The sequence below is a fragment of the Hoplias malabaricus genome, chromosome 4, assembly GCF_029633855.1.
Source record: "Hoplias malabaricus isolate fHopMal1 chromosome 4, fHopMal1.hap1, whole genome shotgun sequence".
In the NCBI taxonomy this organism is placed as follows: domain Eukaryota; kingdom Metazoa; phylum Chordata; class Actinopteri; order Characiformes; family Erythrinidae; genus Hoplias; species Hoplias malabaricus.
In genome coordinates this window covers 53,634,106-53,659,852 of record NC_089803.1, presented here as the reverse complement: position 1 = coordinate 53,659,852, position 25,747 = coordinate 53,634,106, and the positions used below count along the sequence as shown (strand labels likewise).

Here is a 25,747-nt window from a genome sequence, read left to right as displayed (position 1 = left end):
AGGAAATGCTGATGACCCTACATGTAGAGCAGCTGATTGTGGGGAGGGGGTCGTAAACCTCCTTTCCCACAATTCCATCACTGGTTCCCTTTTAAAGAGAGAACCAGAGGGGCTGGCATCTTTTTTGACAGCCGGCCTGCCTTCAATGTGATATTTATAGTTGCCCTCCCTCTGTCCTGCCTCTCCTACACTCCTTCCCCCATCTCATACTCTCTGTGCTCTTCTGTAGAAGCACGGGACACACTGCCCCACCACACACTGGCAAAAAATAAAATAGAGCTTAAACTGCAAAAGTTGTAGGACTGTACTGTCCTGACCTTTACACACTATTTCTCACAAAGTACAGATGGTCTTGTTGGAGGACCTTTTATTCTCCTTTCCCTTTTAGCACTGTTTGTCAACGATTTGTCCAGGCTGATTCATAGTGGCTGCATGTGTAACGCAAGGTACGGTCTGACTACTGGTACAGAGGAGAAAAATTACTGAATGTTTGGGTTCATTGCGTTCTTAACTAATAGGTATTTTTTTTTCCTTTCCTTCCCAGAAAGGCCATTGAAAGCATTGTAAAGTAAAATGACTTAATGAGGAAGTCATCAAGAGGAAATGGTACCATTTGTCTGAGTGCTTGAAAACGGAAGTGTTTGCGCTAGTACTTCACATTTATTCGGTGCTCATATGGTCAAAGTAAAGACAGACGGGAAGTCCTCCTGTTTAGACCAAGCATTCCCATATGAACGTTGCTTGCTCTTTTATCTAATTATTAAAATGTGATTTAAGCACTTGGAGTGAAAAGTAATTTGGTGCTCAACTTGACCAAGACTATGCAATAAAATTAGTAAACATTTTTTCTTTTTTGTTAACCTACAAATGAACACCAAAAAAAGACGTTATAAGGCAGGATCTCCCTTTTGTTGTCCAGTTTAAAAAAAAAAAAAAAAAAAAAAAAGTCCATGTCCACAAGTAAATAGGTATTTTTAAAACTTCAAAAAAAAAAAAAAACTTTTAAGTCACTGAAAACAGACCTTTTTTTAAAAAAAAATTGTGGTATTTAGAAACTTCATTATCAGTGTTGTGAGTTTGGGACTTGACTGAGTGTATATTGTTATCGCGCTTGTTTGACGTCAGAGTTTATGCCATTGCCTCCTTTGTTTACGTGACTTAATTTGAGAGTGATAGACACAGCCAAAGGTTTTATAAGACCTCTGATTGGCTAACATGGCTTTATGTTATTTAATATTATATTACTGTCCCCTGTTTTGGAACGCTCTTGACAATACTCAAGACAAATTTACTTTCTCTCATAATTAGCCTGCTATCACTGTTTGCGCTGTGTATATAATTTTTTAGCAAACAACGGCCGCTGCAAAATGATTGCAAATGGTGCTTCAGATTTTTATGTAAATTCATTAAAAGCTAAAAAACACTGGTGCCCAGTGACTTGTGCCCACTATGAAATGCTATATTTATTCATATAGAAGTTTTTTGCTCACGTGTGCTTGAAGCATGAAAGTACGCTTTCACACTATGTAGTTAGACTAGTGGTTTTATGGTAGAACAATTTGGTATTTTTACAGAATCATGCTATCTAGTCCAGTAAACCCGCAAACTCTCTGAGAATTTGTGTAAAACCAATTTCTTTGCAGTTTTTACAGAAATGAAAATCAATCACTTTAAACATTTAAACACTTAATGGCATATACACATTAAAATATCTTTCATTGCAGAAACTTGACAAAAGCTGTGCCAATGTATTAGAGGGTATTAATAAACAGGTGAAGGATAAATTACATAGAAACACTTTTTTTCACATTTGAAAAACATACATATTGCCATTAAATTTATATAGAAAGCAGATAATTTCATCAAAATAATCATTGTTCAATTGTTTAAAATGTTAAAGTTTGTGTTTCTACAGTTATTTCTACAGTTACAGACAGTTCTTGTTGCTTTACATGTTTCCCCAGGACAATCACAGAGCAGGTATAATTTGGGAGGTGGATTCTTCTCAGCCCTACAATAACAATGACATTGTGGTGGTGTTTGTGTTTGTTGTTCTGGTACGTGTGGATCAGACACAGCAGTGCTGCTAGAGTTTTAAACACTGTGTCCACTCATTGTCCACTCTGTTAGACACACAGACCATCTCATGTATTGCTGCACATTGTGTTTGTCTTTCTCTAGAGCTTTATCGGTAGAGGCAGGACATCGATGGCTGGATACTTAAGTTTGGTAGCCTATTCTCAGTCCATCAGTGACACTGAGATGTTTAACAACTTCAGCAGCACTGCTGTCACTGATCCACTCGTACCATCACAACAAACAATAATACACCACCAACATGTCAGTGTAGCTCTAAGAATGATCCACCACCCAAATCATACCTGCTCACTGGTGATGCTGTTGTGACTACCACTGAGAAACAGGGTGAGAGGGGGTAAACAACTTTTGCAGAGCAACAAATGGACTACATTGTGTAATTGTAGAACTCCAAAGTGCTGCTGTGTTGTCACTGGAGGTGAGAGAATTCACCATAAGTGTAGAAACAAGCAGGTGGTTATAATGCCGTTGTGAGCACATGCTTGCAAAAAAATATAGCCTAATATACCAAATAAACTATTGTTTATTTTAGAGGGCATTAGAGTGATTTTTCAGAGTTTTTTTTCCAATAATGACTAACATGGTTCTTCAGTGAAAGTTTTCAGATATATTAATATAAACATTTTATTTAAGTTTCCTTTATTTACCCCCCCCCCCCCCCAAATAAAATCAACACAAGTCGCAGCAATGTAACATTATCTAGCGTCTCAATACCTACGTGACGTCCAGCACATGTGGATGTTGTGTAGATTACATGTGTTAATTAAATCTGATTTAATCCAATGGCTCGTTCTTTTACATAAAGTAATACTTTTATTTACTGTTCCATCAGATCAAAGTAATTGATAACCTATAAAGGTGCTTTCTCTCTTTTTGTGTTTCTCTCCAGTCTCGTGCCCAATCCTCTTCCTGCACTGTAACCACGCCACTTCTTGCTGCCTTGTGCCATAGGATGTCACGTAGCCCTGAAATTAAGGAGGACCCAATGGAGTGCCCTCTGTGCATGGAGCCCCTGGAGATTGATGATGTCAACTTCTTTCCCTGCACCTGCGGCTACCAGATCTGCCGGTTCTGCTGGCATCGCATCCGCACAGACGAGAATGGACTCTGTCCGGCCTGCAGAAAGGTACAGCAGCAACTGCTGTTTATACCGCTAGATGCATCTGACCCATTATTTTGTCCAATTTGGAGTCACTGCATTTTCCAAGAACTTCACACACAAAATTTAGCTTTTAAACTTTCCTTAAAACCCTGGTTAAAGCTGTGTTAAATCAGACTGAACTGGCGGGTTATACGTTTAACCAATGCTGTGTCATAGTGTTCGATTTTATTTATTTATTTATTTTTTGGGAGTGTCATGGAGAGCTATGGCAGTTTAATTGTGAACATGCTGTTTAAGTGCTTCTTTCTTAGATTACATAGTGTGTTTTGCCTAATCGCACTGGGACCTCGTTTTAAAGGACTTTTTTCCTTTTTCATCAGGACTCATTCAGAAGCTTTCTTCTTAATATTTTTCTAGCCTGAGGAACTCCAGAAGAGTCTTTTGTAGAACAGCACTTTATATTTAGGAAACTGCTCCATGGGGGTTGGTGGAGAAGTGTTTTGATGGCTGGTGTTCAACATTCCAGCAAGCTTTGATAGAAAAATTCCCACTTGCTTTATTGCCTCAGGGTTAAAGTGATTTTTATTATTGTGGTGCTCTTCAGCCACCAGGGGTAAAGTGGCATAAGAACCAAGGAGTCCTGACAAATTCTCTTTTCATTTTGAACACATTCCCTTGTTTGTGAATCAATAGGAGACATTCCCTGAGCGTTCACCGTATATGGAAGACGATTTAAACCTTCAGTGCTCTAAAGCCTCAACTTAACTGAATCCACTAAAGTACATACGTATTCTCTAGAGGACAAATGTCTTTTGAAAGCCTGGTATGTTGTCAAAACCCCAAGGAACTTAAATCTGAGTTTTTTTTACTAATTAAGTTAATCTATTTTGTCAAGGCCCACCATGTAAATGTATAAATTATTTTGTCTAAATATCACACAATCTAATAATTGTCTGCTGTATTTCATCAGTATTGCTCTCCTAACTATGTATATTGGGGCGCCCCAAAAATAAGTAAAGTTTACGTAATCTATACTCTGACCAGTCATCTTCGAATTATCTTTGAGCTTCTTATTGCTTGGGTCATAACATACAGTTTATGGTTTGTGCATGTACAGCTGTATTATCTCTATTCTCTCTGTGTGCCATTATGTTGTACATTAATAGATGGGCTGGTAACACAATTTCAAATATCAGAACCTCAGTAAACCCTAAAGGTCTTTGAAATCACAACCACAGTTTGAATTCAATACATAAAAAAAAAAACATTTTCTCTGTCTGAAGGCCTTTTGTGTTTTCATGGTAATATACACAACTTTGTTCATAAGTGAGCCAGTCACACTTGTTCATTGGAATATTAAGACCACACCCAGACTTTTCTTGAAGCGTTCTTAGAGCATTACACCCAAGCTCAGTACTACACAATAAAATTCAATACATCAAAATGTGTTCCCAAAGGCCAATATCCTTGAAGATACCAGAGGAATCTACAGGGGGATGTGTTTTTGTTTTTGGAGTCCTGGCTAAAATGTTGACTTGTTTATTTTAGAAATAGCATTCTGCATCATCTTAAACAATTAGAAGCAGTTATGTTTCCAATAGCATCATGGTTTTGCTAATCATATAAAATCACTTGTCCTTTTCTTCAGTCTTTTAAAATCACTTTTCAAAGTTAGCTGTCTATTTTCACTCTAATTTCCATTCACACGACATTAGGGATCACTACAAGGTGGATATCTCATACTTTTCGCCTCCTTTTAGTTATTTAGATTTTTTTATGCTAAAATGTATATTCAGTTGGTTAAAATTAAATAAATTTGCTTTACCCTGTATTTGACAATAATTGTCTTTTAATTCTTTTACTTGTGGGCAGCTTGTGGCCTAATGGTTAGAGGACCGGGCTGGGTACCGGAAGGTTGCCGGCTCGATCCCCGTTACCGGCAGGAACATCCATGACTGAAGTGCCCTTGAGCAATGCACCTAACCCCCAAACCCTCCCTGGGTGCCGAGGATAGCTGCCTGCTGCACCGTGTGTGTGTTCGCTGCCCCTAATGACTAGTGAGTTTGTGTGTGTTCAGTGTCACAGATTAAAAGCAGAAGTTCATTGTATGGTTGTACAATGATCATAAAGCATGTCACTAATTCTAAAATTATTTTTACTGTAAATACAACAGATATCGATTCCAGGAAGCTAAATATAATGCCTGAGTATGTGGGATTCTCATTAAAATTCTCACCCTCATGGTAACTTTACACAACACTGGAATGGAACCCTCAAAGGTCCATATTTTGAATCTTTGCTTAAACCGGGGTGACATTTATGAAGTTTTTGTTATATATATTCTTATAATCTTTCTGGCAGATTATAGCCCTGTTTCTTAGTCTGGGCAAGTTGGAGCAAATCGGCTCTGGTCTGCAGCTTTTGATTAATTCTGAGTTGATACTTTGCCCTTGACTTACAACACAGTTTTCTCCCAAAGACTAAATGAAGAAAAAATCCTTTTAGAAACGTTAGACAGAGGCAGAGTTAAGTAAATATACAAAGCAAATTTTAAATCTTAGTCTGACATTCGTATCTCACATGAATGAGTTTTACATCCTCACAACTTATGTCTTGCTTTCCACATTTAAGTGTAGCTCTATTTCTATTTGTTTCTGTTTAGTTATTTGTTGTGCTCTCTACTCTCAGAGTTGGGGATTTGAGTCTGAGACTATGACTCGAGTTGCACTTAAGTCGCTCAAACAGTAACTTTGCTCTCTACTTGAGATACGTCATCAAATAACTTGGACTCCAGATTCAGGACTTGTGAACTATTTTTGTTGATATTATTATTACCAATGAAGACCATGGCAGTGGCAAGTTCACCCACTGGAACTGATTTGCAGTATCAAATGGACTAAGTCTATAGGCTGTATGATTATTTGTAATTATCTGGTTAATTTATCCGACTGCTGTTTACATTTTGCAATGCTGTCTGCAGCAAAGTATAGCCTTCCGAAATAAAGGTACTATAATTTCATTCTTGTTTGGTGTTTATTGAAAATAAGCAGCCAGCCTAACAATAAGTGAATGTCCACTTGCCAGTGGCATAGCCCAAACTGGTCCAAGGCCCACTCTGCCACTGCTAATTCCCTGCGTGAGTGTTCAGGCACGAAGTTCTGTGAGTCAGACTCTGAGCCAGAATGCGAGGCATACGAGAGACAACCGCCGATATCTTTTCAGTTCTGTTTCACACCAGATGTGACTAAAGTGAGGCACAGCGCTGTGCGCAGTAAACTCCAATATTAATAAATGTAGCTGGTCACAAAATGCAGGATTTAAAAATTGGTTCCATGTAGACCTCTATTTATAATGAATTCTTTTTCTTTTTTTTTCCAAATACTACAAAATGTTGTTCATGAGATGCCTGGGCAACACATCCACACATTGCATTGAAATAATAAAACATTTTATAAGTGATTATACAATTAATCAGGTTTAAAAACACCCCCAAAAATTAAAAACAGTGCAGTTATGAGTCAGACCAGATGGCATTCATGCTTTTCAAACAAAAGAGACTTGAGCCTCGACACATGATGTTTCAGAATATGACTTGTGAGCATCTTTGCCCTGTTGAGTCTTGGTTCCTCTCAAGGTTTCTTCCTCTTGTTCTGAGGGGAATTTTTCTTTGCACTTCTCTATAGAGGCTCGGACCCAGATCTCTGTAAAGCAGCTTTATGATGACATTAGGTGTAAAGTGCACTATATAACACAAATTAAGTTGAATTGTTTTACTAACCCTAATAAAATTAAAATTGACCTTAACTTTGAAGTGAATGCGAGTGCAAGACGTCATGCGTTGAGTAAATAATAAATAATGTTCATATCCTGAATAATCAAACAATTACACTGTTCAGAAAAATGTGGTGTTCTTTTATTCTTTTGGACAAGAACTTATGGCGTCTTATTTAAAGGTTTAGGATAGAGCGTAGTTGTGAATGTCACAAAAACCATACCATCCAGTGACGTAGCTGTTTAGCTTGATTGTATGGAAAATGGCTGTGTTGTACAGAGACCTTAAGCTGTTTTGTCATATTCCTAACTCTGTGATCTAGGGTTGTCTTAATGTAAATCATACCACAGAATCCCTGGCACGCAGTCCAAGACAAATTTGAGGTGCTCCTCTAAAGTTTTAAAGCTTAGTAGGTGTTGGTCTGTTCTCAGTGTTTCAGTATCAAAAAGAATAAATGGCCTTGTGCTGGGACTTTGTTCCAAAGTCGTAACAAAGGACTGTGTCACAGTAGATTTTGTACAAGCTTTGGGTGCAGAGACAGTGTTCAACTGTGCTGCCAGTGGCACCCGGCAAACTATCAGAGGAAAGTGGCCACATTTATTAAGTCTCTGCAAAGGAAAAGCCCTCTTAGATTTGTGTACTGAACCAGTTAGCGGTGGTATAATGCTGTGATTTAATTTCTCTAGCCGTATCCAGAGGACCCAGCTGTCTACAAGCCACTGTCTCAGGAGGAGCTGCAGAGGATAAAGAATGAGAAGAAGCAGAAGCAGAATGAGCGCAAGCAGAAGATTACAGAGAACCGTAAACACCTGGCCAGCGTTCGCGTTGTCCAGAGGAACCTGGTGTTCGTTGTGGGTCTATCACAGAGGCTTGCAGATCCAGAGGTGATTCCACTGAAACAAATTAACACACAGTTTATAATTCTATAAGTAAATCAACACTAATATTAACTCTTGTTAATAAGGCTCACTTTTTCATCAGTGATCCCCTTATTTGTAAGATGCCCTTTGAGGTGCTTGTTCCCAATATAAATACCTTTTAACCCATTGTTAGCTATAATATAACACACCCTAGTGGAATTCACTTAATTGGGAATGAAGATTTTGTACAACTCAGAATCTTTGAATCTCTTTGCAACCCTGATGAATCAATGTTTATTTCAGCAGGAACTTCTAGACACACGCCTGTCCTAGATGCTGTTGCAGACAGAACGCTAAATAAATTCCATCAGCTATTGTTGTACTGTAAGATAGCCTAAGAGGCTCAGTATGTGATGGCTAGAGAAAGTCATTTTATAAAACATTTTGAAAGGTTCTTTGAAGGTTTATTAAGCACCATATGACATATGAAATTCCCTTAGATCTTTTACCTGAGTACACGTGTTCATAATTAAAGGACCAGTACATATTATTTCCATCTTCAAAATTACAGCTTCAAGCTCATTGTAATGATCCACTGACCTGTAATAGGGAGAATAGGGCCTCTGTTTGCTACTCTGACCTGCAGAAACTGCACAGTGTAATTTTTGGAGGAGGGTAGGAAACCACCCCCTCCCCATTGAGTTTAGTACAGTGTTGTAAGTATGAATTACACTAGGGGGAGGCCCAGGAGCAAAAACCCCAATTCTTAACTAATGTTGTATTTTCAAATTTCCACTAAACTGGATTTGAGGTCAAGTATGTCCAAAATGTCTTCATCTGAGTCCTGTACACTACACAGAAGCATCCAGGTTTTTAACATTTGTCTATACAATCAGAATACAGTTTGTGTGAACAAAATCAATTGATAGAAGAAATTGACAGATTTTAAAATGCTTTTATTTACACTTTTTTTCATGGTAATGATTTGTCACTAGCTGTCCTGTTAAATTATCCAGGATTGTATTCGATCAGTTTTAGGTAGATTACACTCCAGAGTGTGAGCTATTCAGACTGATGTCAGAGAAGTAATTTTATAAATATAATGTGACCAAATAAATAGGAAATTTGTTTTGACTGTGTACTGTGGAAACTGCTAGGGGAATGGTAAAATATTAACAAAACATTTGCACCCATTATTGTCAGTGAATTGCAATTTTATGTTTACATAATACCATGTCAGTATTCACATATTCCTTATTTGTTTAACATCTTGGACTATATTTGAATTAAAATTAGATATGTAGGCTCTCTTCGCGCTATACTTGTCGAGTGTATGTTACATTTCAGAGTAGTACCTCATGGTCTTTGATATAAGAAAAAAATATATAAAAACCTCCCACTAACTTCTCACACTCTGCTAGGAGTCTGCAGTGTGCCCACGGAGTTCTCTCTCTCTCTCTCTCTCTCTGACGTTCTTTCATTCCATCTCTCTGTGCCATCACTGCTGACGTCATGTACCCTGAATAGCTCCCGGCACAGAGCAAATTATTCACTGCAAAAAGCAGAGGCACAGTGAAAGCACGCCCGCCTGTTCCAAAAACGTCCGAATGAGATTAAGAGCACAAAGCTGTGGAAGCATTTTTGTTTGCAGACACGTGAAGTCTTTATGGACTAATAACAGCCTAATCTTAAATGCATTTTCTGTCATCTAGTTCAGTCCGGAACAAAGTTTCATGCTTTTGTACATTGGTTACGTTTTACTAAATGTTTATAATTGACTAAAATAAATACTTTTCAGTTTATCCCCCCCTCCACTTTTTATTTTCTGTCTTTAGGCCCTTATATTTAGTGGTGGAAGGGAGGGGGTTGGTGTATACAAGCAGCCTTGGTCGAACAAAGACCACAAAGAAATATCCGGGCCCTGGTGCTGGTTTGCGAGTGACTAGAATCTAAAAAGCATCCGTCTGTTTTTCTAAATTCTTTTGCCAGTGAAATGTCATTTAAACACTAGAGGCCTGTAACCCTCTCTTTCTGTGGGTCTCACTCTTTTGTTTTATTCATTTATCAGCGATTTGGCTCAGATTTGAACATCCTGTTGAGGTCATCACTTTGTACATGTACTTTGTGTTTTGTTCTAACTTAGTATTCAGATATAAAATCCCCCCCCCAAATTGCACCTTGTGTTTTCTAAATATATCTAATATTTGTTAAATATTAAATGGCTATCAACAGACTTTTAAAATGTTCGCAGCCCAGCCACAATTTAGTAACTTTTCTTTTTTGTTTTCATGCTGCATGTTAGGTCTTGAAGAGGCCAGAATATTTTGGGAAGTTTGGGAAGATTCATAAGGTGGTCATCAACAACAGCACTTCATATGCAGGCTCACAGGTATTGAAGTGTATTTCTTCTCATTTCTACTGATCATTTGCTGTCACAGTATATAGCCTTTAAAGCTCATTTTAGGAGCTAATCCTCTCCCCAACCCTCAAAAATGCCTAAATTCACACTCAATTTCCCCCTGCAGGGTCCTAGTGCCAGCGCCTATGTCACTTACATACGTTCAGAAGATGCCCTAAGAGCGATACAGTGTGTCAACAATGTAGTAGTAGATGGCAGAACGCTTAAGGTAATCTAATAAAATTGAATGTGATTAAAATGTTTTATTTAATGCCAATCAAATAAAATATGGCCGCCTTATTATACAAAACAACTGACATGTTATATTTTTACTGCAGGCATCTTTAGGTACAACAAAGTACTGCAGTTACTTTCTAAAAAGCATGCAGTGCCCCAAACCAGACTGCATGTATTTACATGAACTCGGGGATGAGGCAGCTAGTTTCACAAAAGAAGAGATGCAGGTAATGTTTTCCTGTTCAGTTGGTTTTTAACTTAACATCTGGTGCATTAAGACAAGCATAAGTTAAAAAATGAGTTATTATGCATTAATTGCAGGCTGGAAAGCATCAAGAATATGAACAGAAACTTTTACAAGAACTCTACAAAATGAACCCCAACTTTCTACAGAACTCCACAGGGGAGAAGACAAAGAGCAAATCAGGCTCTGTACAGAGGTTTGGGAATTTTTTTTATTTTTTAACTTTTAATTTTACATATTCACAATCACTTCTGTCTTTCTCTTTGTTTATTTACAGAATAAATTGTTACTTAGCCCTACCCTGTTGAATCTCCCCTGTTTTTACAGTTCCAACAGTAACAACAAAGATGCATGGCCATCGTTACAGCCCACAGGAAAGATAACCAATGGTCTTTCAGAACACCGCAAGAGCCCGCCTGTAGATGGAGGCTCAGACTGCGAGCACTTGACTCCAGATGGACCAGACTCTGAGCTAGGCCTTTGTCCCCTCTCAGCACTCTCTCCTTTCTCTAACAACTGTGAACCTGCCAGGTAAAAACACAATATTTAAGCATCTCTTAAATAAACAAATGGCAGTCACAAGAAATGGGTCTCGTATATCATGAAACTGAGGTAGCCCCAAGTAGCAAAGCTGAAATTGCTGCCTAAGGGTACCACAGGGATGCAGGGGAACAAGCAATGACTAACCTAGTAGCTACATGAACAGCCTTTAGTAATGCCAAAGACACAGCTATGCCCTCTGCAGAGTGGCAAAATGTTAAACATGGTGTCAGCTATGGAATGGACTTTTAGCTCATGGAGTTTAACACTCTCACTCACTGAAACCCTCTATTTAGATTAAAGCCAGAAGACAAGTCCAAGCTCCAAACTAGGTACAACAAAGTAACAAGCATCCTCTCTGTAAGTGAAGAAAGCCAGCTCAGAAACAATAGTTTTTGGATTGAGGGAGAAGCGTGGAATTAGGTCATAGTGTGTTGCAAGAACTAGCAGGACCTTCTGTATGATGGACCTCGTAATTGTCTAAAAGACAGTTAAGTGTTGCTGGTTTCAGTGTCTGGAACAAAGGACCTCTATTGTGCAGGAAATATGACAAATGCACACACCACTCACAAAACTGGCCAGTTACAGACATGCATAACATGGAATATTGAAATGTATGCATTCCAAATTGCAATGTATCACGTGGTTGCGGCTGGTTTCTTTAGCTCAATATTTTATGTGCTTTGTTGTTACATATCTACTGTGTTGCTCACGTCTATTTTATTGAGGCTAAACTAATACTTTGTCATGCAAGATAACCGTTCACCATGGAGAAAAAAAATGTTAATTAGGAGAATATGGGCCCTATGGGTTTTTTTTTTTTTTTTTTTTTTTTTTTTTTTTAAATAAAACTTCTGGAAAATAATTTCTCTGCCCTTATTCAGACATGCATTTAATTGTTTTGCACTGACACTTAAACCCTTAATAATGATAGGCATAGACAGTAACTTTATATAACCCAGTGTGAGCTAGATAATAGCATAGAATAGTGGGTTTCCATTCATTCTTCTAAATAATAACAATGCAAATAAAAAGCCTGAATTGGAAAGGTGCAACATTTTCAAAAACACGAATATTTTAAAAAGATTTTTTATGCTCAGATGAAACTGGGATTTTGGAATGTGAAAAAAAAGCATCTTATAATAATAACTAAAATAAATGATGTTTCAGCTGCTGCACAGTGCAAAATGTAGTACTGAACCGTGAGACCTTGGACTTTTAATGGACCCCTCCTCAGATTCTCCTTCCTCTTTTCTACTTCACACTTTAGGAGCATTCTATTTTCATACCACCACTAGAGCTTCTTATTTAAGTGACATTTGCAAAAATTCTTGGGTGGTGACCCAGCTACTGAGATCAATGTATGGTCACTGAATAGTAGTTCTCTGTACCTAATATGCTTTATATAATATACAGTACTGTGTAAAAGTTTAAGCACCAGAGATTGAGATTTAAAAAGCTATTTATTTGAGCAGTAAGTGTGATATTGTGTGTGTGAATGTTTTGGTTGAACTTTTTCCAAATCTCTCCTTTTGGCAGTCCGTATTATTTGAGTTTATCATCCATTACCTAATTTTACTGGTTAATAATGATTTTAAACAATGTGTGCTGTTGATTTAACAAATTCATGCAATCAAAGGGAATCTGAACAAAACATTGTTCCTCAAACTCACTCACACCTACTACTTTATAGAAAATATTATATTTCTTATTTGTTTTATATTATTATTTTTTTGTATTAGCTGTGATTATATAAAAATTTATACAAGCGCCACGCTTACTGAGAAGACATTAGTTTAAATATATATAATTATCTAAGGTGCCCAAGACTGCATAGTACTGTATATACCATATATATTATGATTTCTCTAGAAGCCTTTGCTTATGCTGTTTTTGCTTCATACAAGTCAGTCCCTCCCTGAGATTTCTTAGAATGATCATATCTTTTCTTTCACAGCCCCATTGACAAACCTCCAGAAGCCATCAGTATAGGAAATGGTGAAACATCGTCACAGGTAATTATCGTGCTTCCATGTAGACATTTCAGAAGTACGTACTAATGTGCACTGGCAAAAATGTACAAATCTTAAGGTTCTCTTTGTTATTTACAGTCTTTGTACCCCTTTTTATTTCCTTTTTTATTCTCAGATTCCTTGTAGTGACTCGCCGCCGCCCCCTCCTGGTTTGCCTAAACCATGTCTAGTTGTGCCCATTAGTGTCTCAGGATTAACGCCACGTTCACCCTTTGAGGGGGCAGCAGCTGAGTCGCAATCACTGTTCTCTGACAACAGCAATTTCCGACACCCTAATCCCATTCCCAGCAGTCTGCCTGGCTTCCCCAGCTCGCCACATAATACAGACTGGCCCACTGCTCCTGAACCACAGAGCCTCTTCACCTCAGGTTATGTATATACACATATTATATTTATATATAGTGCTAGCTCTAAAGAATTCTAGAGAATTAGGGACCTTACACAACTAAATAAGTCTAACCTTAAACAAGTAAGTATTTTCTTCACTTGCTTACTTAACATGCTTCATTCAACACATCCGTTAATTAACACTTCCATCTGTTAAACTACATCTGTTAGCACAGGCTAAACATTAAGCTCTGAATTGCTTTTATGTCCATTTTATGTTTGATCTGAGAGACCGTTTTGATGCAATCTGTATTTGTAATTAATAAATTATATTTACTTTTAATTTTCCATCTTATTTGACAGATACCATACCAGTATCATCATCCACGGACTGGCAAGCAGCCTTTGGCTTTGGTTCCTCGAGCAAACAGCAAGAGGACGACCTTGGCTTTGACCCGTTTGATATCACACGCAAGGCACTGGCTGACCTCATTGAGAAAGAGCTGTCAGTGCAGGACAAAACCTCAGTGTCTGCAGGTCATACAAATCCAGCACCAGGCTTCCCTCGTATGCCTGTGCACGGTCAACTCCACAACACCCCCTCAGGCAAGGGCCCACTGCTTCCCCCTGCCTCTTCCACACACTTCCCTGCAAACTCTGTGCTGCCCCCACGGGGGTTCTCCCAGGTTCCACCTCGGGCCGTCTACAACTCCTTCAGTTTTCCTGGTCAGACGCAGGCCTCACGACACAGCTGGCTCGCCATGTCTGCACGTAACAACCTCTCACACTTGAACCACAATGCCACAACCACCCAACCCACCTCACAGCACAACAGCTTCTTGGACTTGACTTTGCCACATCAGCAACAGCAGCACAGTACAGGGCTTGGCGGCATCCCTATCACAGGTGAGCTCAGTGGATACACCTGGGTCTTCTGGCTTGATGTATGCTCTATAATAATAAGCAGGGGTTTGATAAATATACAACCGAGAATTCAATTACAGATGTCTCTTGTGTCTCTGTACCTTGAATAATAGAATCTTGATGATCATAAATTGTGCTCATGAGCACACCAGTGTACCAAAAATCATAGGAGTTAGGAAATTATATGAAACTACATTTATAATAACATTGGCATTGCGGTGGCTTTGATCTGGGTTGTCATTAGATATAGCGATAGCATCTTGGTGTAATGACAGCTTATTTAACACTTTAATTTAAGATTAGTTAAGATTTTATTACCGTACAGACATTTCATAGAATGACAAGGCAAAGCTCTTAAAGTTCAGACACCTGTGACCAGTACAACAGGGGAACTACTCAAATCATTTGATAGCGTGGTGGTCAGAGTTAACAGTTTCTGACAGGAACAGATTTAATGCAATTAGTTCAATTTCCAGCCAAATATGTTTGTTAAAAAGGAGAGAACAAATGTACGCTCACACAACTGGCTCAGCATATTTAGTGGTCGAATGTCAAATGTTGTGGCCAGGAGTTGCTGGACAGCTGGCAATGCCTAACCTTGCTGAAGTGAGCATAGAATTGCCTCTTTGTTCATTAGGTTTCCACTAGGAGGCAGTGTGGTGCTGTGTTGGTAAAAGAATAAGGCTTGTATGCTACATTAATTGTCCCTATCGAGAAATTCTTGTAAATATAATGGTTTTAGCCTTTATAAATATAAAGGTCTCTAAAACTGAGAGAGTGTAGATTATACACAGCAAATTCTTCACTAGCAGGGCATTCTTGATGGCAGTGACACATTAATGAGGGCAGTGCATTTCTGTTCACCTCTGAAGGTGGTCAGTCCTGATCATGAACAGTATATATGTTGCTTTAATTTGTGAATGTTGCACTTGTTATTTAAGTGCTATGTTTTCGCCTATGCATACACTCTTTTTAATGGCATATGTTAACAGGACCTTTATGTATTTCCAAGGACTTTTCGCGTAGGTCAGATCACATTTATTTATATATTTATAATTCTGATTCTAAAATAATTTGATCAGTTATTTTAGAAATCTAGTTTCGACTTTGTCAAACAAGGTATATCATCTAAGTGCACTGTCTACATGTGGCAAAGCTCACAGTGAAAAATCCCTTATCCCCAGATCTTCTGTGCACCCAAAGCACTTGCGCAGCTTCTTCATATTAATCTTTCATTGACTTTGTTCTTTTAAACAGTGGTTGTTTCTTTTTAGTTTGGCTCTAAGGCATTTTGCATGAAACAGTAGTCATCTAGCTAATTCGCTGAAACTGCTTTTAGGGTGTAGTATTTTTTAAATTGATATTTGTTTCCGGGCATGCCATTGGTTCTAAGTTTCTGATTAGATTAACTTTCCATTTGAGTGTTTTGCAAAGCAGTAGTGAGATAAAAAGCAGGTTTCTTACTTTATAATTAAGAAAGAAAAAAAAAAAACATTGGCTCTTTGGGGACTTTAATCAGCTTTGACTTTGACTGGTCAGCTATGGCTTTTCAGCATCTGTTTGTTCTCTGCAGCCTTGTTTGTTTCCATATAGAGATGTGCATTAATAAATTAAAATAATAATTAATAGCAGATATTAAATATCTGAGACGAGTCTGGGTATTATTAAAGCTAAGAAGCTTTAATAATACTCTGAATGTAGGGCGCTGCAGGTAGTGTCGCAGTCACACAGCTTCAGGGAACTGGAGGGTGTGGGTTTGAGTCCCGCTTTAGGTGACTGTCTGTGAGGAGTTTGGTGTGTTCTCGCCGTGTCTACGTGGGTTTCCTCCGGGTGCTCAGGTTTCCTCCCACAGTCCAAAAACACTTGGTAGGTGGATGGATGACTCAAAAGTGAGTGTGTGTGTTGCCTGTGAAGGACTGGCGCCCCCTCCAGGGTGTATTACCGCCTTGCGCCCAATGATTCCAGGTAGGCTCTGGACCCACCGCGACCCTGAACTGAATAAGCGGTTAGAGATAATGAATGAATGAATGAATGTAGGGCACATCAGATGCTATAGGAAGCTGTGTGATACTTCAAGTATTGTTTCATTAATATATTATTAATTAACAATTAAGATTATTTTGAACAGTGGTTTTCAAACCTTTTAGACCAAGTACCACCCATTATCAAACCGAAACTTCCAAGTACTTACCACAGCCTTACCACAGGAACGTGTGCGCCCCTGGTTCTTCCTCTGTTCTGGGGGCGTAAGGCAAAATCTTGCTTTCATATTTGTACATTTTTGTTATTTTTTTATCTTGAAATTTTGCATGTTTTAAACAAAATTCTTAACAAAAAGTGTTTTGAAAGCAATAAAAAAAGTCAATTTAATATTAGATATGTGCTTTAATAGGCCGTAGATGAAAACAAAACGACACTTCGAGCCTGGCTCACAGCGGCTTTTTGTGCTTGCATCAGTAGGTGAAGGAGGCATGGTGCTGTGTTAACAGTGTTAGCACTCTAATGATGCGAAGAACAGCCATGTTGTTTTGCTTCAGCTGAGTGTTTTCTATTTTTTCTTCACGTGTACAGAATTTCTTTCTATTTTTGCCTCTGGATTTTGTCCTCCTGGGCTCCAGAGTATTTCTCAGGCTTGGTCTTGGCTTGGTTTTCTCGTTTCCGCGTTGCCATTATTGTAATAAAGTCCAAACTTCTCATTTCTGCCTTTGCCTTTGTCCAGTAAGTAACTGAAACTGGGTTTTCTTTACATGGATTTTTCCCTTGGAAAAAAGCAGGGGGACTCTGTTTCCTTATAGACATAACCATCCAAGGTTTATACGTAGCACATTGTATTTTTCATTGGGGAATAATTATGAAAACTGTTAAACATCATGTACACGTGAAAACTTTAGATTATCAGTTATGAATAAATTACTTAATTAAGTAGTACATATTTTGAGGTAATTTGCTGCATCTTATTTCATGTACCACAGTTTGAGAAACTGATTTAGAGTGTTTATATGTTAATTTGTCAGTCCCTGACACTCCCTTGTTCTTACATTTTTAAATGTAGACTGCGCTGGTAATAAAGGAATAAAAACTCCAGCAGCAACGCTGTCTGATGCACTCATACCATCTCAACGCTTAATAACACACCACCACCATTTTAGTGTCACTGCAGCGCCGAGAATGATCCGCCACCCAAATATTACATGCCCCGTGGTCTTATGGGGGTCCTGTCCATTGAGGAAAAGGGTGAAATGTGACAGACTAAACAGACAGATGCCAGTCTGTAAGTGTAGAATTACATGGTGAACCTGTATGGTCAGTTGAGCTGAGTGAATGGACAGTGAATGTAGAAACAGAGGTGGTGTTAATGTTATGGCTGGTCTGCATGTACATTTGTATGTATATGTTCCAAGTTGAGGGTATCCTGTTTTATTTTGACTTTGAAGATCTATATAAAATTTTGTTTGATCAGGCACTGTTTGAAGTTTGACATATGCCACAAAACTTAAGTCCAGCTTTGGTAGAATAGGTTAAATAGTCTTCAGTCTTACAGGATATTTTTCTTTTACTTTGAAACAAACAGCAGTTCAGATCACTGACGTCAACACATTTTTAGAAATCAAGGAAACACAAGGCACTTAATGGAAGCGGAAGCAAGTGGGCTTTCAAGAAAAGTGGTGTCTATTGGAAGGAACCTAGAAGATCTAATGCTCCATTTCTACAGGCACTTAGAGCACCTTTGCTGCTAAACTTGTAATAGGCTTTAAAACCTGCTCCCATTCCATCTACATGAATTAAACATCACACTACTTGTTTATCTTTGCATGCAAATGGCAACACAGGTGATTGTATTATTGCATGCTTTGCTTCACTTACATTCTTGACTTCATTAATCTGTTTGATAACTTATTTGCTTTAGATAGTCTGTGTTTTCCTTTGTCTCCTTAAACATTAGAGACAGAAATGGGATTACTGAGACGCATTTGTTAGCAGCATCTCCTCCACCGAATTATTTTTCAGAGGAACTACTGTTTTCAAAACACCCCCCCCCCCTTTCAACTTTTATGTTCATTCATAAGCTCTACATCTTAAGGTTGAACAATAAGTTTATGTAAGCAGCCAACTGTAGCTGTAATTGTGATTGAGGTTTAACTTGTCTGTATTTATTCACTGTTTGAATTAATACATAAAACCATTACTATCTCGAGTTGTTTAGTTCTGTAGCATTTTCAGTATACGTTTACTTGCATGCCGATAGCAGTCTCTGAATTTGCAGTCTGTTCCTCCTTAAGTAACGTAACTGTAACAGCATAAATACGTCAATGCTACCCTCACATATGGAGCATTAATATTGCAACATTCTCATCTCTTTTTATGCTTTTAAATGTTCAGAGGTCTCTACACCTACCCACCCACGGGCAATGGAGAGCAAGTGCTCCTTTGCTATTTCGAACTTAGACACTTAGCTCGTTTCCCTATTTCTTGAGTCAGGGCTGCATACAAACACTTGCCCTATTCACAGCACATAAACAGACTGGAGAGCTAGCAAATGGTGTGGAAATATACTCTGAATTTTATTAAAATTGTATTGGATTAAAATTATGAACATCACATTTTAATCTACAGAAAACACCATGCAACAAAAATAATTTACAGCACTTTAAGCTGTTAGGGTATTAGCTTTATCTTTTTGCTTTTCTTGTGTTTTCTTCAGCACATTTACTCCCAAGTTTATTAAATAATACTAACACGCAGGTTGTGCCTGGTTCAATGAGTAGTCTTCCAGTCTGAGATTGGGTTGCCTTGTCTTTGGAAGAAAGAGCTGTCTTTCCACAGGGGATAACTAAACCCCTTATGTATGTAGTGTTAGTTTTCTGGTATTTTTTTGGCAGGCAACACTGGTTTTATGGGACGGAACTTGTCAAGAAGTAGACTTGAATCTTTAGACTTTTTTGGGTAGCTCTCTCGTTTTACAACAATTTTCCCTTACCACTACTCCTTGTACCCTCACATTTTTGTTTCCTTGACTTGCTCGCCCTGAAATCCTACACAAATGTCCCTGTAGAGAAAAGCTTCAGGTGTTTACTGAGAAAAGGCATTGGATATGTGCAGAACTGTTATATTATTGATGCCCACCGTCTCTGGCTTGCTATGATTACGTATAGTGCGTTTGTTTACGTATACATTTCATATGCGGTGTCAGATGCAAATCTAACATGTATTTAATTTTTAAAAAAAACTTTTCGTTATTTATTTTTGATGCATCCCTCTTTTGCATCTTTCTCCAGAAAATAGCAGTTCAGTAGAGAGCATAAATGTCAAAGAGTGGCAGGATGGCCTCAGAGCACTTTTACCAAACATCAACATCAATTTTGGTGGGCTGCCAAATTCCTCGTCTTCCTCGTCCTCCTCCTCCTCCTCCTCATCCTCTTCGTCCAGCGTGAATCACACAGGGGGCCTCACACACAGCTTAAGCTGGGACGGCACAGCAAGCTGGATGGACCCTGCTATCATCACAGGTGTGCTGATATTGTTTTTTACCTCCTGAAGAATTACCTCCTGAGCTTTAGGATAGTGGTGATGAAACATTTAACAGTTTTGATTATCAAGGCATGACCGAATATATTTTCTCTCCCATTAATTAAAGAGTGAAATTAAATTCTGACACACATTTCCTTAGGGGCTTAAAAGTGATTTACTTGAAGTCAGAATTACACTGATCTTCAGTAATCTTTTACTGAAAGAATCATTGTTATGGCGTTAAATTCCTTTTTACGAGCGTATGACCTTGTATATCATGTTGCAAGCATGAAAACATGACAGCCAGGAATGCAAAATTCATTTCATCTGTCTGTAAATTGTCAGTAATAATACTTTCAATGTTTGACCAAAAAAAACAAAAAAAAACAAACACGCGGACATGTTCACACAGTACGGCTGGAAATATGAAAACATTTAATGGTTTCTACCACATACAGACAGATTTATAAACTGTGTTCTGGTTATCAAGTGGGTAGGAAGCCAAAGAGGTTCCTCCTATAGGTTTAATTTCACTTGAAATCATGACATTTTATTATTATTATTATTATTATCGTTACACTTGTATAGCGCCTTTCTAGATACCCAAGGACGCTTTACAATCTACACTGCTCAGAACACTCAATTCACACACACACACATTGGTGAGAAGCAGCAGCCAAACGCGCACAGCGTACTCTCAACCAGAAACGACCGTCCACCTGGAGGACTGCATCGGGCACTAGGATTGTACCCAGGACAGAGCGCTAATCCACATCTGGGCACACACACATTCACTCACACATACACACTCATTAACTCACAAACCAGGACATTTATTACAGAAGCCAATTCACCTACCCCATTTTGCATTTAATGCACTAAAACTCATACTAGTCCAGTGGTACCCAAACTTTTTCTGCCAAAATATTGACCCACGTACACATCTTTTACTTCCAAGCTCCACTGGACTTTATTTCACAAAAAGAACCCAGTGTGTGTCTAACTAAGACCTCTCTCACGTTGGCTAACGTTAGTTTGAATCCTGTATGAGGAGAAAACTGAACTATAGTGGTGTGCATGGCAGGTTTGCAAGGAGAAAGCCACTGTTCTCAAAAAGGAACATTGCTATCTGTCTCCAGTTTGCCAAAGATCAAGAGGACTAGCCAGACGGTTATTGGAAAAATGTTTTGTGGGTGGATAAGAACGTATGGTTTTTGGTATACAGTTGGGTGTAGGTTATGTCTGCAAAAAGGAAAACTGCATTCCAAAAAAAAGAATTTTATCTCATCTGTGAAACATGGTGATGGAAGTATCATGGCCTGTGATGGAATGGCCTAGTTAAAGTCCTGACCTTAATCTAATAGAAATATTAAGGAAGGACCTGAAGCACACAGTTTGTGTGAGGACACTGACAAGTATCCCAGAGATGAAAATGTTCTGTACAGAAGAAGGGGATCATATTTTTAACCACTTAGATCCCCCACAGCAAGAAATTCACCAGTCCCCATTTTAGATGCATGCCTCTCTGTCTTTAAAATTATTGAACGCTCTTAAAATAGCGTTGGCGTTGACATTTTGAAGAACAGTTGTGTTTAGCATATATTTTTACACAAATAAATGCCACATAAATGCCTTGTAAGAAAAAATATAATGCATGTAAGCATTTAAAACATTATTTTCTTTAACCTTTTCGGTAGAAATGTCAGTGATGTAAAGGCATTTGTGGGTGGCAGAAGAGGGCACCTGTTCCTGATCAATTTTCTCTCACAGTTTTCACCAGACCTCACAGTGTAGAAATGCAGCCAAGAGAACTGAGGCTGACAGGCTCCTACAGCACTGGCAAGGATCCTGTAATGCCATACCAGCTTCACTGATCCTCGAGGGTGACCCTGTGGCTCAGAAAATGATCAGAAAATGCTAGAAAGTTATTAGAATCCCTAATGCCTTCAGAAGTTGCTTTTCATCTGTACTTTGAAGGAGATGTCACTGATATACCATTCAGATCAAAGAAAGAGGCTCTCTTGGAGTGTGAAATAGACGATGTAAACAGGCAGTAATTTAAGCAAGTTGATGCAGCTTGCTATTACAAAGATAAAGATTGGGGTAAAAACGCCTGCAGCTAGCTGCGGTTGAAGCTGCACTCTGCATGGAAGTCACGTCTCTTGTCTGGGTGTTGGTGGCGGCTGCCGGGTGACATCCATCATCTGCAGGAGGTTTGAAATTAATGACTCACAGCGAAACCTCCAGGCCTGGAACATTTCAACTTCCTTAAACCGAGCAAAACAGAAAAAAGGGGTATCCAGTAACGTCCTGTTTCCATGGCAATTAATCCCTTAATGGCTACTCAATAAATTCGAGTGCCCTCCATGGTGGACTGCATTCTGGATCGACTTGAGGAAGTAAATGGACACCAAGTTATCTTAATGTAGAAGTTTGATTAACCTGAACTGTAGGTGTAAGCAAAAAAAATATTTTATTCTTTTGTAGAAATGTAATGTGTTGTTTCTTTACTGAATTTAACTAGGCTAAAAAATTTTTTTTTTTTTGAAGTTCTGGTAAAATTCATGTTTTTTTAATTAATGTAGAAAATGTGCCCTGCAGTTTGACGTAAAATACAATATTTAAAGGAACTCTAGGTACTAATGTTACCTTAGAATTACAGCTTCAGTATAATTAATATGATTGACTAACCTGTAAAATGAAGTATAGGGCCTTTGTTGTTGCTACTGTGCTCACCACTGCAGAAACTGCAATATGTAACTTTTGGTGGAGAGTAGGGGACGGCTTACCTAGTGTTCCTTTAATTAAAGTTTTGTAAATATATTGTTACTAAAATCAACAAGATGTGCCATTTGACCAGGGTTGTGTTTGGAAGCAACTGTAATTCTTACTTGCTTTTTCACCTGTGCCCTGCAGGTATCCCATCATCCACAGGGAACAGTCTGGACTCTCTACAGGATGGAAATCCTCCTCACTGGCTCAAGTCTCTGCAGACCCTAACAGAGATGGACGTCCCCACTGGGTCCACAGTGCCCCCGCAAGCCCCTCACAATGTGCCCTTTGGGTCCCAGATCCCTCTTCACAGAGCCAGCTGGGCCCCATATTCACTGCCAGCATCTGCAAATCCCGCCAGTCAGTTCCATTCACCACCCCCAGGCTTCCAAACAGCCTTCAGACCTTCAGCCCAGGCCCCAACAGACCTGCTCCAGAGTGCTGCCATGGACCGCCACTAGGGACTGTGAAACTAACACCCTTTCTTTCCTGTACTCTGAGAAACCCAGCACACACAGCAAGCCGAATCAATACAAAAATACAAAACTATTATCAAAGTAATTAAGAGAAGTTTTTCCCTCCTACTTCTGGTCTTCTGAGCTCATTTTTAGCTTTCTTGGTTTCACATTTTTCTTGGTTAAGTTTTTGTTGCCTCTGCTATATCCCAGCATTCCGGGCCTGCGTGACCAACTAAATTAAGAAATTCTCGATCACAGCCTTGTTCATTAGAGCTCTGGGTAGATTGACAGTGGGACAGGTTTTAAGGGGAAAGAATTTGCAAAGAATTGTAAGAAAATTAAAGTTGTGTGGAAATGAAAGCGATGTTGAAAGTATTAAATTCCTGGAGAATATTCCATTGAAATAATGGAGCTTCTTGATTAGAAATAAGCTTTTCTGCCTTTAAAGCTATACCAAAAACGTAAAAAGATCAGCACCCAGTCTTGTCTACCTGCACAGTAAAGATGCTGCTTCCCATAAGACCTTAAGGCCATGGCATTCTTAGCAGTGAAGATCCAAAAAGCCACCCCACCCCGTTGTTTCTTTCCTGCCCCCCCCCACCCCCCCGTTTAAAACAAAGCATACTTGACTCTAAAATTCTGAAGGGTGGATAAATCAAGTGCTTTTTTCCCCCCCTTAATATTGTCTGGCCTTTAACTGTCGTGCGTTTCCTTGTAGCAAAGTGGCTTTTTTGCGGGTTTCTAAATACAGTCGTCTCTTAATCATGGGGCTTAAGAGCCATGCCTTTATGACAGAATGCATGCTGGATCTATTATAGACCATGTCTCATTTTACTGGGTGCGACCTTCAAGGCAACAGGCCTTTTGCTTTTGAACCTCACGCCAAATGCTGGGTACTAGGTAGGTAAGGAGGCTTTTCAGTTGCAGCTCTGCATTTAACCTCTGTATCAGAGGGTAGTGCATTGCACAATCAACCGAGGCCTCTGTTTTGAAGAGTGGGGGGGAACTGTAAGACCACATCAAGCAAAGGGCAAGCTTAGTGGACAGGGCACCACCATGTGGTGTCTTTCATAGCCACCTTACTTGAAGAGGACATCCAGAAAAGGTTGTTCATGTCTCGGGTTAGATTCCCCAAGGAAACGAGATGGATGGAGGATTCTGGGGCACATTGTTGAATATGATATATCAGAAATATCTATATGGCATCTTGGCTTGTAGCATCAGTGAGCACTTAAGTTTTTGCACTTATGGGTGTCTGACAAAAGAAAAGTAATATCAGGGTTACATGTTATGATTGAAAGATGTGGTGCGAGAGAACATTATTTAGTATGTTTTGTTCAGTTGTTGCGAGAAATTTAAGTTTGATGTTCAGGGATTTTTTTTTTTTTTTTTTTTTTTTTTTTTTTTTTTTTAAAGGCGTGTTAGTGCTATCAGAAAGTAACTGGAATGAAATCATGTTTGGGGAGTTCTCACACTTTGCCTGAATAGGGGGATAGTCTGGTCACACTGATGGGGAAAGCTGGGATAGCAGCACTATTGGGCAACACGAAGTTCTGTCACCACAGGTTCTCACTGAAGGCCGTATAAATATTAAAAAAAAAAAAAAAAAAAAAAATTCCAAAAGGAAAAAAAAATAATACCAATCTCCCCTCCATCTGCCTCCTTTATTTTTGTTTTAATGGTCTTAATCCTGCATCAGCTGTGTAGGTTCTTGCCAACTGCTCAGTATTCAAGTTTTCAAGGGGAATGATTAAATTAAAATTTAAAAAAGAAACCAATACTGTTTAACTATGGGTTTTTACTCGATGCTAAGATGATTAAAATGAAGATCTAAACGAACTGTACGTATCTGCAGGCCTGGAAGAAGAAACAAACAAATAAAAAGAAAAATAATGACGACGGTGTTGATCTCTTTTCCAATCTTTTAATCTCTGCTGCTTGTTTCACAGCTACAAAGCAACACACCTCTGTTCTCACCTGATTTCCTGTGAAACAACACATGGCAGAGTGTCTGCCAAAAATCATTTCAGGCTAGCGCTTACGTTGAGTGAACTCTGTTAATCCGTCACGATATCTGACAGACAAAGGCATTGGGTCCTTGATTTATTTATTTATTTATTTTTTCTCCCAAACGTGATTTTCAGTCAATCAAAGGTTGGATTCTGAGATTAATTTTTTCCTGTGGATATGGGGTTACCGGCACTGGGCATCCAGAAATCTAGTCTAGGCCGCAATTTTTTCTGCAGTAAGAAAGACGATATGAAGCTACGGTTAGTGGGAATGCTCTGCAGAACTGATACCATAAAGGCATAGATTGACTGTAATGAAAAAACACAAAGATCATAAGATATTTCCTCTCAATTTGCTAGCTCTCGGTTTGCATGTTCAAAACTGGTCTATAATGTGTTTTTACGAAAGCCCCAATGTCAGTAAAGGAGTAAATAAAGAAGCTGTCTTGGTCTGGTATACTAGGCT

At 38.8% G+C, this 25,747-nt stretch overlaps 1 protein-coding gene across 3 annotated transcripts in view; it reads left to right on the top strand.

Moving 5' to 3' along the window:
- Window positions 1–25,167, top strand: part of cnot4b (CCR4-NOT transcription complex, subunit 4b) — a 41,709-nt gene extending 16,542 nt beyond the window's left edge. For 2 of the 3 annotated variants that reach the window (XM_066669254.1, XM_066669255.1), the window contains exons 2-13: window positions 2,987–3,223; window positions 7,658–7,855; window positions 10,134–10,220; window positions 10,357–10,458; window positions 10,568–10,693; window positions 10,788–10,906; window positions 11,038–11,241; window positions 13,208–13,265; window positions 13,399–13,651; window positions 13,974–14,516; window positions 19,811–20,041; window positions 22,959–25,166. In XM_066669254.1, coding sequence (XP_066525351.1) covers window positions 3,050–3,223; window positions 7,658–7,855; window positions 10,134–10,220; window positions 10,357–10,458; window positions 10,568–10,693; window positions 10,788–10,906; window positions 11,038–11,241; window positions 13,208–13,265; window positions 13,399–13,651; window positions 13,974–14,516; window positions 19,811–20,041; window positions 22,959–23,275 — 2,412 coding nt within the window. In that variant the 5' untranslated portion in view covers window positions 2,987–3,049 and the 3' untranslated portion in view covers window positions 23,276–25,166. Of the gene's footprint in view, window positions 1–2,986; window positions 3,224–7,657; window positions 7,856–10,133; window positions 10,221–10,356; window positions 10,459–10,567; window positions 10,694–10,787; window positions 10,907–11,037; window positions 11,242–13,207; window positions 13,266–13,398; window positions 13,652–13,973; window positions 14,517–19,810; window positions 20,042–22,958 lie in introns of all 3 variants that reach the window. The other variant, XM_066669256.1, reaches the window with a different exon arrangement.
- The last annotated feature ends 580 nt before the right edge of the window (window positions 25,168–25,747 follow it).